We start from the raw sequence: 14,868 nt of genomic DNA, 5'->3' as shown, positions 1-14,868 counted from the left end.
AGATTACGTGAATGGGCAAGAAGGTGGCAGATGGAGTATAATGTGGGGAAATGTGAGGTTATTCATTTTGTTAGGAAGAATAGAAAAACAGAATATTTTTTAAATGGTGAGAAAGTATTAAATGTTGGTGTTCAGAGAGACTTGGGTGTCCTCGTACAAGAAACACAAAAAGTTAGTAAGCAGGTACAGCAGGCAATTACGAAAGCAAGTGGTATGCTGGCCTTTATTACAAGGGGTTGGAGTACAAGAGTAAGGAAGTCTTGTTATAGTTGTACCGGGCTTTAATGAGACCTCACCTGGAGTACTGCATACAGCTTCACATAAGAACATAAGAAATAGGAGCAGGAGTGGGCCATCCGGCCCCTCGCGCCTGCTCCACCATTCAACAAGATCATGGCTAATCTTCTACCTCAATGCCATTTTCCTGCACAATTTCCATATTCCTTGATGGTCTCCTTATCTAAGGAAGGATATACTTGATTGGAGGCGGTGCAACAAAGGTTCAGCAGATTAATTCCTGGGATGAGAGGTTTGTCCTATGAAGAGAGATTGAGTAGAATGGGCCTTTACTCTCTGGAGTTCAGAAGAATGAGAGGTGATCTCATTGAAACATATAAGATTATGAGGGAGCTTGACAGTGTAGATGTTGAGAGATTGTTTCTGCTGGCTATAGAGTCTAGAACTAGGGGGTATAGTTGCAGGATAAGGGTTTGGCCATTCATGACTGAGATGAGGAGGAATTTCTTCATGCAGAGGGTTGTGAATCTTTTGAATTCTCCACCCCAGAGGGCTGTGAATGCTGAGTCATTGAATATATTCAAGGCTGAGATCGGTAGAGTTTTGGACTCTAGGGGATTCAAGGGATATGGGGATCAGGCGGGAAAGTGGAGTTGAGGTTGAAGATCAGCCATGATTTGATTGAATGGTGGAGCAGACTCGAGGGGCCATATGGCCTACCCCTGCTTCTATTTCTTATGTTCTTATGTTTTTAAATCGAGCATGAGTGCTGGCGTCACCAATGGGCAAAAGGATTTTTTTTCAAATTTCGTCTGCCGGCTGCCCCCATATTCAGCCTTCATTCTGTTAGCAACCTTCCCAAAGCACAGCACAGATTGAAAACAATTTGGGATCGATTTTCACCCCCATTGGGTCTGCATTAATGGGGCAGCAACTGGCTCAAAATGGAGTCTGTAGACTTACCACCCCGTTAACACCAGTTATGTGGGCCATGTCCATTTTGAAAGGGACTTACCACAGCCCCTGCCTGTTTCGGCCGATAGGCTCCCTTTATTACCGAAATCAAGGTCCTATGACATAAATGGGACCCTGATAGCCATTTTAAGTCAAAACTGGGCCGAGGCTGCGCACTGCATACTCGGACTACTTCCATGGGATATGGAACTGAAGAGGCCGAGCAAGGATAAGTGTTCAATTATTTTTGTGGTCCCTGGAGGAGTGTGAGTGCTTCTCTGGGGCACAGAAAAACATTATGAACTGCTGCCGCCTCAGGACCCCCGCCCACCACGATCGCGACCCCTTCTCCATCCCACAATTTACCTGGTTAATAGCCGCCCCAGCCTGATTTTGAGGCCTCAATTCGACCAGCTGCACCAGGGCTCCTGTTTGGCGCCCCGAAATTCGCCACCCAAACTCAAATGAGGCAGAGGCCTCAAATTCGAGGCCAATCGAGCGCTCCACCGGTAGGTCGCCCAAAAGTCAAAATAACTCTTGGAGCGAAACTTCCAACTTCAACGGAGGCGTAAAATGGGCGGTAGCAGATCGACCACCCGTTATACATCCTGCCCAAATTTTTTTTCGATCCCTCCCGCCCGAGAGGAATTTATCCCCTATGTAATCTTCATTGCCTTATGCAATATAACCAGACATCACTAATCATAACAGACTGTTCTCCATGTGATAGAATCATTTAAATCAGAGCATAGACGGCTATCGTGCCTATAACGCTTGTTTAGGTGTTGGTTCCTCCCACGCGATTCTGTACTCTAATCCTGCTCGTTCCCCGATCTTTTTATGGCCTTCATTTTTCAAATATTTATCCAGTTCCGTTTTAAATTATGGTATTTTCTCGACCTCAGTGGCCACCCGTGGTAACAATCCCAATAAAAACTGTTCTAGTCACAGGAAATATTGCGTAGTCTGATGGATTAAATATTTTAGGAATTGATTTATTGTTAATTTAGATCCACCAGATTCTTGTTTTAGGGCAGAACCATATCATGTCTATCAGCGTGGTGTCAAAACAGCAGGCAGAGAAAGGCTTCGTGTAATGCACGTAAATTAATAAGTAATTGATACATTTTTAATGAAAATGGAAAACATGCAATGATAAAATTTTGGCAAAACGTTAATCTGTGCTCGTAATTTTACCAAACTTGCATTGTTTCTGTAAAACAAAGGCCTTGCAATATTAATATAAATAATACACACTGAAATTCTAATTGACATCAAGAAGATAATAACGAAAACATCGTGAAACAAAAGTGGATACACTTCTTTTAATTCTCAAAGTTGATTGGAAGGCATTTTGCCCATTATGTGTTTCCTAGTATTATTTTCTCGTTTCAGCAGGATAATATAACATTTTGGAGCAAAAATACAGACCAGCAGGGCGAAGCTGGATGCCAAAATAGCAAACACTTCTACAGCTACAGTATATTTGCCAGGAGAGCTTACATAAGCCGGAATAAAAGTTATCCAAACGGCACAAAAGATAAGCATGCTAAAAGTTATGTGTTTAGCTTCATTGAAATTATTAGGAAGTTGTCGAGCTAGAAAAGCGACCACAAAACACACACAAGACAGAAATCCAATGTAACCCAGTACACAGTAAAAGGCTATTGCAGACCCTACATTGCATTCGAAAACTATGATCTCATTAAAATAATCACTGTTTTTCAGAGGATAAGGCGGTGATGTGGTGAGCCAGATCGCACATATTAAGCATTGCAGCAAAGTAAGGATTAAAACAGTCATTCGCTGCTGCGCTGGCCCAAACCACTTCATTATGTTGTTGTTGGGAAGGGTTGCCTTAAATGCCAGGACTACAACAATTGTTTTACCCAAAACGCAAGACACGCAAAGAACAAATGTAATACCAAATGCTGTGTGACGTAACATGCAAGACCAGACTGAGGGCTCTCCAATAAACGTAATCGAACACAGAAAACAAAGTAATAATGCAAAAAGAAGAAGGAAGCTTAACTCTGAGTTGTTAACTTTAACAATGGGCGTGTCTCTGTGGACATAGAATGTAGCAAATACGTTCAACGTGATGCCGCATCCAAGTAATGCCAGTGTCACCAGAATAATCCCCATGACCTCATTAAAGGATAGAAATTCAATCTCCTTTAGTATGCACTGGTCTCGTTGTTGATTGGACTTGTCGTCTGATGGACATTTAATGCAATGGTTTGAATCTAAAAAGAAATGCATCAACATTTTTAAAGGTTCGGTCATTTAGAAATCCAATGCGTGAAAGATTCTTGTCAAATGAATAAAGAGATCCTGGACATGTCTTACCGGTAGTGTTACTAATTTCTCCTTGGGCACATTGTACGCAATCAAAGCAACATTTGGGTTGCCCTATTCTTGCAGCTTTCCTCGTTCCGGGAGTGCAACTTTCAGAGCAAATTGCTTTTGGAACCTTAGAATCAAAACAAAAAATTCAAAATTTCAGCGATATTGGATTTTGCAATTGACAATTTTGATTTTTTTTTAAAGACCTAAATGATCTACTTTGCAAAAGCTGCTGATTATTTCATTTGGAGGAAAGATGGGAATAGATATGGGACGTGCCAACATGCGCAACGATTTAGAGAGGAAAGGAAGAATCATAGAATCATAGAACTTTACAACATGGAAACAGGCCCTTCGGCCCAACATGTCCACGTCGCCCAGTTTATACCACTAAGCTAGTCCCAGTTGCCTGCACTTGGCCCATATCCCTCTATACCCATCTTACCCATGTAACTGTCCAAATGCTTTTTAAAAGACAAAATTGTACCCGCCTCTATTACTGCCTCTGGCAGCTCGTTCCAGACACTCACCACCCTTTGAGTGAAAAAATTGCCCCTCTGGACCCTTTTGTATCTCTCCCCTCTCACCTTAAATCTATGCCCCCTCGTTATAGACTCCCCTACCTTTGGGAAAAGATTTTGACTATCTACCTTATCTATGCCCCTCATTATTTTATAGACTTCTATAAGATCACCCCTAAACCTCCTACTCTCCAGGGAAAAAAGTCTCAGTCTATCCAACCTCTCCCTATAAGTCAAACCATCAAGTCCCGGTCGCATCCTAGTAAATCTTTTCTGCACTCTTTCTAGTTTAATAATATCCTTTCTATAATAGGGTGACCAGAACTGTACACAATATTCCAAGTGTGGCCTTACTAATGTCTTGTACAACTTCAACAAGACATCCCAACTCCTGTATTCAATGTTCTGACCAATGAAACCAAGCATGCCGAATGCCTTCTTCACCACCCTATCCACCTGTGACTCCACTTTCAAGGAGCTATGAACCTGTACTCCTAGATCTCTTTGTTCTATAACTCTCCCCAACGCCCTACCATTAACGGAGTAGGTCCTGGCCCGATTCGATCTACCAAAGGTTGGAGAATGAGTAGTAGTTCACAAGGACTATTAATTTCAAGGACAAAGTTATTTTTTTTGAGAAGGAGTTTTCAAAGGGAAGCATACAATACCTGAGGAGAGGGAACCATGTACAACGTCAGCTAGAAGGGTGACCAGGAATATCAGCAATTTAGTGGCAATGGGGTAAAGGGAGCACGAAATGGGTCTCGTGGAAGAGATGAACTTGAAGAGAGCATGAGGGGTGATGCGAGATAAACTAGTGAAAGACACGAGTTCGGGGTAAGGCAGGAGAAGATTTGGGGAGGTTTGCCTTGGTGGGTAATAGAAAGGAGAGGAAGAAGAAGAGTCAGCTGAATCGTGAGTCTCAATCTTACAGACAACGATGTCCATGAGCTCTTCATATCTGCAGTTGGAGGTGAGATGGAGGGATTTAAGAAGAAAGTTGATATTGAAGAAAAAAAGCTGGAGCTAATCTTTTATTATCAGAATGATCCTAGAATAGTAGGTAGTTGTGGCAGGAAAAAGTGAGGCCTCGTTGCATTTGATATGGTCCAGCTGATCTGTTGATGGATAGCTAAATCAGTTATTTGTCAGATACCCTCAATTTTGAGTCCACTAGATTTGTGGGACTAAAAATGGGGCCATATCACGAGGAATGACTGGGATGATAGATAGTAAATATTGTTTGTGGGACAAGGGCATAAAGGGTAGAGATGATGAATGGTTGAGCAAATCATTGGCTGCAAATGTATTGTAGCTAATGAAGTCAGAAGATTGCAAGTTAATTTATAAGAGACTTGTAGGGGTGGCTTTTTCAAGGGCAGAGACAAGTGGGAGTGGGGTTGGAATGGGTAGGGAGATGTGGGTGGTGGAGGACACCAGGAAGTGGTCACAGATTTAAAAAAAATGGAGTACAGAAGGTATGGAAAATGGCAGGGTCGACGGGTAAATGTGTCTAGGGTTAGGATACAGTGAGGGTTAAATTGGGCCATGTAGCGCCTGTTTTTCAGGTGCTTCACGGCGTTCTAAGAACCCAAAATGGAGGGCAGGAAGCTTGCGCACACGGCCAACCGGAAATGGTGGTGGAAGCAGATTCAATAACAACTTTCAAAGGGGAATTGGATAAATACTTGAAGTAGAAAAATTTGCAGGGCTACAGGGGACAGATCAGGGGAGTGCGACTAATTGGGTAGCAATTTCAAAGTGCCAGCACAGTACGATGGGCTGAATGGCCTCCTTCTGTGCTGTATCAATCTATGATTTTATAATTCTATGTATTCACGTCATAAATAAGTTTGTAAAGAACTATGGCTTCACTAAAAAAGCACAGGAACACACAATCAGTATTAGGTCAAGGTATGCTGCCATTTTGTTGTTCATGCCATTCTTTTACCTTATAGAATCATGAAATCATAGAAAGGTTACTTCACGGAAGGAGGCCATTTGGCCCACCGAGTCCGTGCGAGCTCTATGCAAGAGCAATCCAGCGAGTTGCACTCACCTGCCCTATCCCCGTAGCCCTACAATTTTTTTCCTGTCAGGATTATCCACTTCCCTTTTGAAAGCCTCGATTGAATCTGACTCCACCACCCCACGCAACCCCCCGTCCTCCACCACCCCCCCACCCCACCCCCCCCTTCCCCGGGCAGTGCATTTCAGGTCCTAACCACATGCTGCATAAAAAGTTTTTTCTTCATGTCTCCTTTGGTTCTTTTGCCAATCACTTTAAATCTATGTCGCTGGTTCTTGACCCTTCCACCAACGGGAACGGTTTCCCTCTATCTATTCTGTCTAAGCCCTTCGTGATTTTGAATACCTCTATCAAACCTCCTCTCAACCTTCTCTGTTCCAAGAACAACCCCAACTTCTCCAGTCCATCCACGTAACTAAAGTCCCTCATCCCTGGAATCATTCCAGTAAATCTCTTCTACACCCTCTCTCAGGCCTTCATATCATTCCTAAAGTGCGGTGCCCAGAACTGGGCACAATACTCCAGTTGTGGTCGAACCAGTGTTTTATAAAGGTTGATCATTACTTCCTTGCTTTTGTACTCTATGCCTCTATTTATAATGCCCAGAATCTCGTATGCTTTTTTAACCACTTTCTCAACCTGCCCTGCCACTTCCATCGATTTGTGCACATCTACCCCCAGATCTCCCTGTTCCTGTACCCTTTTAGAATTGTGCCCTTTAGTTTACATTTCTTCCTACTGAAATGTAACACTTCGTATTTTTCTGCGTTAAATTTTATCTGCCACGTATCCTCCCATTCCAACAACCTGTCTACATCCTCTTGAAGTCTATCACTATCCTCGTCACTGTTCACTACACTTCCAAGTTTTGTGTCATTTGCAAATTTGGTAATTGTGCCCTGTACACCCAAGTCCAAGTCATTAACATTTCTCCAATATATTTCCAATTTCCGCAGTGCCTTCATATTCCTTAATAGCATTGCTTTTCCCTTTTAAGCCTGCAATTAATTCTCAATTCAGGCCTTTTGTTGCAATGCATTCAACATTTTTGAAGCCTTTCATGTCATTCTTTGTTCTGAAGTGTCAGTCATGGCTCAGTTTGTAGCATTCTAGCTTTAGAGTCAGAAGGTTGTGGATTCAAGTCCCACTCTGGAGACTTCAGCATAACGATTAGTTTGGCACTCCAGTGCAGTATTGTTGGAGGTGTTGTCTTTCAGATGAGATGTTAAACTTAGGCCCTCTCTGCCCTTTCAGGTGGATATAAACGATCCTATAGCACTATTTGAAGAACAGCAGGGGAGTTGTCCTGGCCAACGTTTATCCATCACTAAAACAGATTAACTAGTCATTTATTTCATTGGTGTTTGTGGGACCTTGCTGTGTGCAAATTTGCTGCCATGTTTCCTATATTACAACAGTAACTACACTTCAAAAGCATTTTGGGACGTGCTCATGTCGTGAAAGGCGCTATATAAATGCAAATTCTTTATTTCCTGGATTCTCTTTAACCAGATGAGTTTGAACTTTAAAATGACGCTCCCTTCCTCTGGATAACGCTACTACAAGGAAGAGTTTATTTTTTATTGGTTCATGGGATGTGGGCGTCGCTGGCAAGGCCAGCATTTATTTCCATAACTTTGTTTGCGATAACTTTGTCAATTCCCTTCATTATTTATAACCCAAATGTACCTAGTCTTACACCGATCTTTTCATCCCATTACTGGACTTTTCCGAAAGCCACAGTATCCTTCTTAAGGCAGAACACCCAACAATGAGCAGAGTATTGCAACTTAAGCCAGACCAAGGCTTTTATAGCTGCAGTACTACATTTTATATTTTGTACCTCATGAAGCCCAGCATCTCTTTAGTCTTTTGATGCTTTTTCTTTACTGAGTCAGCATTAAATGACATGGAACTAACAGCAAAGAAACAGGCCATTCGGCCCATCTGGTCCATGCCGGTGTTTATGCTCCACACGAGCTCCTCCTACCCCTTTTCATCTAACCCTACCAATATAGCCTTCCATTCCTTTCTCCCTCACGTGTTTATCTAGGTTCTCCTTAATGTATCTACGCCATTCGCCGCAGTTATTCCTTGTGATAGCAGTTTCCACATTCTAATCACTCTCTGGATAAAGAAGTTCCTCCTGAAATTCCTATTGAATTTATTGGTGACTATCCATTTTATTTATATACTGTCCCCCTAAAACCAATTGTTCATCCACACCCTCGATTACCCCATTCAGACTGCAGTTCAACACTTGCCTCAAAAGTATGCTACCTCATATTTCCTTACTGCATTCTTTTATACCACCCACTGGCTTAATCAACCCATGCTTCCCCCACCCCCCCCCGCCCCGCCCAATTTTGTGCTCTGGTCTTCGCAATGTGGATTTCCTCCTAGCAAAACATAAACTGAAAACTTGCATATTCTCTCTTTATTTTCACAATCAGGCATTTACATATAGAATGAAAAGATTGGATCCCAGCACTGATCCCACGCCACTTGTCCCTGCCTACCAATCTAAATAATGATCTATTATCCCAACTCTGCTTCCTACTTCAAAACCTACCTATGCCATGGGGCTGTCTCAGTTTCCATGTGCTTCAGCAGAACCATTTGAAACGTCTGCTGAGAATCCATGTACAAATGTTCCATTCTATGTCAGCCATTTTTCCGTTTTTCTCACTCTCGCCTCTGAGTCATATGGTGGTGGGTTCATAAGAACATAAGAAATATGAGCAGAGGTAGGCCATACGGGCCCTCGAGCCTGCTCCACCATTTAAATAGATTGTGGCTGATCTTTTACCTCAACTCCACTTTCCTGCCCCTATCCCCGTTAGCCCTTGATTCCCTCAGTGTCCAAAAATCTACCGATCTCAATCTTGAATATACTCAATGACTCAGCATCCTCAGCTTTCTGGGGTAGAGAATTCTAAAGATTCACAACCTTCTGAGTCAAGAGATTTTTCCTCACCTCGGACCTAAATGGCAGACCTCTTATCTTGAGACTATGACCCCTAGTTCTAGGCTCTTCAGTCAGGCGAAACAGCCTCTCAGCAACTACCTTGTCAAGCTCTCTAAGAATTTTATACGTTTCAATGAGATCACCTCTCATTCTTCTAAACTTCAGAGAATATAGGCTCATTTTACTCAATCTCTCCTCATAGGAAAACCTTCTCATCCCAGGAACCAATCTAGTGAACCTTCATTGCACTTGCTGTAAGGAAAGTATATCCTTCCTTAAGTAAGGAGACCAGCACTGTACAAAGTACTCCAGGTGTGATCTCACCAGAGCCCTATATATTTGCAGCCAGGCCTCCTTACTGTTATAATCCAACCCCTTTGCATTAAAGGCTAACATGCCATTTGCCTTCCCAATTGGTTGCTGTACCTGCATGATAATTTCCTGTGATCCGTTTACAAGGACACCCAAATCTCTCTGAATACCAACCTTTCTTAGTCTCTCACGGTTTAAAAAAATAGTCTGCTTTTCTATTCTTCCTACTGAAGTGGATAACTTCACATTTCCCCATATTATGCTCCATCTGTCACCTTCTTGCCACTCACTTAACCTGTCTTTGTCCCTATGTATCCTCTTTGCGTCCTCCTCACTGCTTACTTTCCCACCTAGTTTTGTATTGCCAGCAAGCTTGGATACATTACACTTGGTCCCCTCATCTAAGTCATTGATATATATTTAAAACAGCTGAGGCCCAAGTACTGATCCTTGCGGCACCCCACTAGTTACAACCTGCCAACCCAAAAATGGCCAGTTTATGCCTACTCTCTGTTTTCTCTCCATTAACCAGTCTTCAATCCATGCTAATATATCACCCCCCAATCCCATAAGCCTTAATCTTGTGTAACAACCTCTTGTGTGGCACCTTATCAAATGCCTTTTGAAAATCCAAATATTCTACATCCACTGATTCCCCCTTATCTATCCTGCTAGTTACACCCTCAAAAGACTCTAATAGATTTGTCAAACATGATTTCCCTTTCATAAAACCGTGTTGACTCTGCCTAATCATATTATGATTTTCTAAGTGCCCTAATAATAGATTCTAGCGTGTTCCCTACTATTGATGTCAGGCTAACTAGCCTGTAGTTCCCTGTTTACTCTCTCATTCCTTTCTTGAATAGCCCCACTGCAGAGACTTGAGCACAAAATCCAAAATTATATTGTGGTACTATTTCGAAGAAGACCAGGGTCATTCTCCCCGGTATACTGGCAAATATTTATCCCTCAACCAACATCACTAAGAAACAACTGTCTGATGGATCATTCAACCAACATCACTATAAACATTATCACATTGCTGTTTGTAGGACCTTGCTGTACATAAATTGGCTGTAGCGTTTCCTACATTACAACAGTGAATACACTTCAAAAAGTATTAATCAGCTGTCAAGCGCTTTGGAACGTCCTGAGGTCGTGAACTGCGCTATATAAATGCAAGCCTTTCTTTTCTTATATATCGAACTGAAAGAATCTTTATGAATGCACTTATGAAGTGGCTATGCGTAGTGAATAAAATCATTCTCATGGCTGTTAACATAAGGATTCATTTTGGCACTGGCAAATCCAGTCAATTGGTTTTCTTCATATTTTGTTAGATGGCTTTGTTACTGACGTCAATCTATTACAGGTGTTCACGTAAACCTGAAACAAAGGTATGTATCATAAAGATAAGCACAGAGGCAGAGAATCCTGCTATTGTGCATTCACAAGTTGCTCTCCATCAAACAGCTGTCTCTTAAGCTGTAACCGTTTGATACGTTGATGTGAAGGAAAGCGTCTTGGAGTCAGTGCCTTCATATACATTAAACAGATGATCAACAACAACAACTTGCATTTATATAGCGCCTTTAACGTAGTAAAACGACGCCAGGCGCGTCACAGGCGCGTAATCGAGCAAACTTTGACATGGAGCTCAAGAAGGAGACATTAGGATAGGTGTTAAAAAACTTGGTCAAAAAGGTAGGTTTTAAGGAGCACCTTAAAGAAGGAGAGAGAGGTAGAGAGGCCGATAGGTTTAGGCAGGGAATTCTACAGGACCTAGATAGTTCAAGACACAGCCGCCAACGCAGGGGCAAAGGAAATTGGGATGCACAAGACGGCAGAATTGGAGGAAGGCAGAGTTCTAGGAGGGTTGTAGGGCTGGAGGAGGTTACAGATATATGGAGGGTGTGGCCATGGATGGATTGGAACATCCAAACGTCAAACAAAATAAGGGTGGCTGTTGTTAGCGGTCCCAGCCCTCTAAAATGGTCTCATGTCACTACTTGAGGTAAGGAAAATAGAATGTGTTCATTCTATTTTTGAATCTGTCCCATAGTAGTGTAATTTTCAGACCTCGGTCTGAAGCCAGTCTCAGGTCCAGATCGGGTTATAATGCAAGTTCGCTCTGTTTAAGCTAGGGGTCGCTAGAACTAGGTGTCATAGTCTCAAGATAAGGGGTCGGCCATTTAGGACTTGGAGGGTTGTGAATCTTTGAAATTCTCTACCCCAGAGGGCTGTGGCTGCTCAGTCGTTGAGTTTATTCAAGATTGAGATATTTGGACACTAAGGGAATCAAGGGACATGGGGATCGGCAGGGAAAGTGGAGTAGAGGTAAGAAGATCAAAATCTTATTGGCTGGCACAGCAGGCTCAGGGGGCCTTGTGGCCTTCTCCTCCTCCTATTTCTTATATTCCTATGTTCTTTACAAGTAGATTCAGTTGAGTACACCTGTAACATTTGAGACTTTATCATGCAACGAGAAGCCTTACCGTAGCCTGACCTCCATTCCATACAATTGCCTCTTCGGATAATATAATTTTTTGCCCTGAAGAAGCAGCTCCATCATAATGTCCAACAGTTACAATATCAGCCCCGAGGTCGTTCGGCTGCCAATTTACGATGTCATATGTCGCCACCGGGTCACCATTACTATCAAAATATATTCTTTCACCGATCTTTGTCCTGAAGTTGACCCTTTTCATGTAATGTAGAAGCTAGATGAGATATTCATAATGTTGTAAGAAACAAAATATTTTGGCTACATGTAATTCTTTAAGCATTCGGTTATATACCTTTCTCTGCATATGCCATTATCGTTCATATAATAAATTATTTAATGGGCTTATTTTCCTACAGCAAATAAAGAGGAAAATTATTTACCTGCCATGGTTGAAAGTTTGATATATTGGTCCATTGCCACTTTCACACGAAAACATATCATGAAGAGCGTGAGCTATAGCATAGGTCGATTTGTACACATTGTAAGTAACTCTGTACTCCGATACATCTGTAAAATCGTTGTGTGCAGTATGTAGACTTTCTTTTCCAGTGCATTCCTTAAACCACGAATCAGGTTCAAAATAGTCTATTTTGTTTTCTGCGTTTCTTAAAGTGCAGCTGAATGCTCTTTCCCAAAATTCTTCCATTAAAGGGTTTCCCGGATACGCAGATGGATGAGCTTGCATTAGAAACTCTTTCAACCCTGGCACATGTACTTTTCGAATCGCAATTCCAATTGTTCCAGAAACGAATAGTCTACTTTCTTCAGGGGGCAGAACTGTCGTGGTGACCCAAGCCTCGCTTCCTATCCATTGTACCCCAGTGACATTTTGTCGTACAATTTCCTGTAGTAAAATGCTCATATCCGCTTGTGCAAGGAAGGCTAAAATAACTTTTGTGGAAGATTTCTTTATAATCTCTATAGTTTGAAGTAATTTTTCCCTTGAGTATGTTATGTGAAAAGACTCGGAGAAAGCGATACAGATACCTAACTCTTGTACAGCCTCCGTGAAAGCTTGCATCCCAAAATTACCATAGTCATCGTCGCTTCTAATTATTCCGATCCAGGTCCATCCAAAATGTTTTATAAGTTGAGCTAAAGCTCTCACCTGAAAGTAATCACTCGGTATAGTTCTAAAAAATGACGGATATTCATGTCTGTTGCTCAGGCACGCACATGTAGCAACGTAGCTAACCTAGAGAAAAAGTAATATAATAAATATAAAAAATACAAATTATAACTGCAGTGCAAAATTATTAATTCATGTTAGAAGTATCATGTGTAATGTCTAATCACAGAAATTTTGCAGCTGTTATTGACATTTCCATTTTGCAGCAAGAATTTGATATAATACAATACAAATAGCTTATCTTCATTAATCACTGACTGATTTTGTTTTCTACTGTCTAGAAGCCCCAAATGTCCGCTTCAATTTTTGCTTAATGTTTTAATTTCGACTTCTCGTCAGCATTCTTTATTAAAAGACACAAATGAAAATAGAGTTATCCTTCCCAATATTCTAACTTGAAAACGGGTTTGGTTTGAGAAAGTAGTCATGGAAATGGAAAAAGAAAATGTACTTCAGGCTAATTGATCAACTACACTTATACAAAAGAACTAATGACCCTAAATCAAACCGGCGAACATAAACTTTAGCCACAGAGAAATATATGTTTAAGCAAATCGATGAGTTTGTGTTATACTTTAAGAATTTTTTTAAGTATTAAAATTTCGAAAACAACGAATAGGACAAATACTATGGTGTATTCATTAATTTTGATTATATTTACAATTGCGCACATGAAATCAGCCGAAAAACGTAAAATGATGGATGAGGTTAGACAAGTTAAGCAGACATGTCAAGGTTTGCTTTATCATTTTTATCTGAAATATTAAAATACGCGTGTGGCTATTAGAATAAGTAACTGAATACCACGATAATTTAAAAGTTTATAACGCTGAACGGAATGTGTATATTATAAATAACAACACACTCGAAATTCTTGATATAACACGAGTCTATGAGCCGTTCAATTTGCTCATAATACTTTAAATGAGTAACGTGAATGCAATTAATATTGGGAAACAGCTGAACATAGAGAGCAGAAGAAAGATTGTAACTTTAGCCATATTTGTGACAATACTTTTGTGCTGAAATAAAATTTTCAGTTGTTTAATGCAGTATTATTGTTATAAGGTTCTATTAGTGGGGAACCAAGTGGCAGAGAAAAATAACACGTTCCTATTTTCCTATTATTATGCATCAGCTGTTATATTAATATTTTATTAAACAGCTTACCACGGGGATCCTAAAGGGGCCGATTAAAGACGCTATTGCTAAGGTCTGTGAGGATCCAGAATCGCCAACAATAGCAGGGATCACGGGAGCTCTTTTGCATTCAAAATCTGAAGATGTGGTTTCAAGTCTGTTTAAAAATTCAAAGGCCGCTTTTATTGATACATCGGGCATGCCACAAGAATCATAAATCCAGTAACCCAGTGTAACGTTTGGAAGCAGATCTGGATTCTTGTTGATTTCTTCTATTGCAAAGATCATCGTTATTGCGAAACGAAAAAGTCTGAACCGAAAGCTGCAGAAAACACATTTGTATATTGAAGAAAAAGAGGAATTTGTTTTTGTTTGTTTCATAGATATAACAGTCACAGTGGTAATATATATTGAAGAAAGAAAATATTTACTAAGAACAACGAAATCGTTTCCCAAATAGCACAGAATGAAGTATAATTAAACAGAAAATAGCGTATTGGGATGAAGATACTTCCTTATTTAGAAACACTACAGTAAAGCATTATCCATTTACCCTAGGACTTAATTTAATCGATTCCAAAAAAACCCGAACTGCTTGCAATAGACAATTATGATCGATATTGATATCAGTTTCCCTGGACTTAAAATAGTCTTGGTCAATATTATATTTTCAACATTTTTTTAAAGACTGCAATAAAATGGACAAACATGCAGCCATTTGAAGCC

The 14,868-nt window shown here is 40.8% G+C and overlaps 1 protein-coding gene across 1 annotated transcript; it reads right to left on the bottom strand.

Annotated features, from left to right (window-relative positions):
* Positions 1 to 2,523: 2,523 nt before the first annotated feature.
* On the bottom strand, positions 2,524 to 14,457 carry LOC137330989 (extracellular calcium-sensing receptor-like). Its single transcript, XM_067994566.1, is given in 6 exon segments — positions 2,524 to 3,437; positions 3,541 to 3,664; positions 11,863 to 12,087; positions 12,254 to 12,279; positions 12,282 to 13,068; positions 14,173 to 14,457. Coding segments are annotated over 6 exon segments (2,334 nt in total). The 5' UTR covers positions 14,431 to 14,457.
* Between the last annotated feature and the right edge of the window lie 411 nt (positions 14,458 to 14,868).

This window comes from Heptranchias perlo, chromosome 13 (genome assembly GCF_035084215.1).
Source record: "Heptranchias perlo isolate sHepPer1 chromosome 13, sHepPer1.hap1, whole genome shotgun sequence".
NCBI lineage: Eukaryota > Metazoa > Chordata > Chondrichthyes > Hexanchiformes > Hexanchidae > Heptranchias > Heptranchias perlo.
This window is presented reverse-complemented; position numbering and strand designations above follow the sequence as displayed.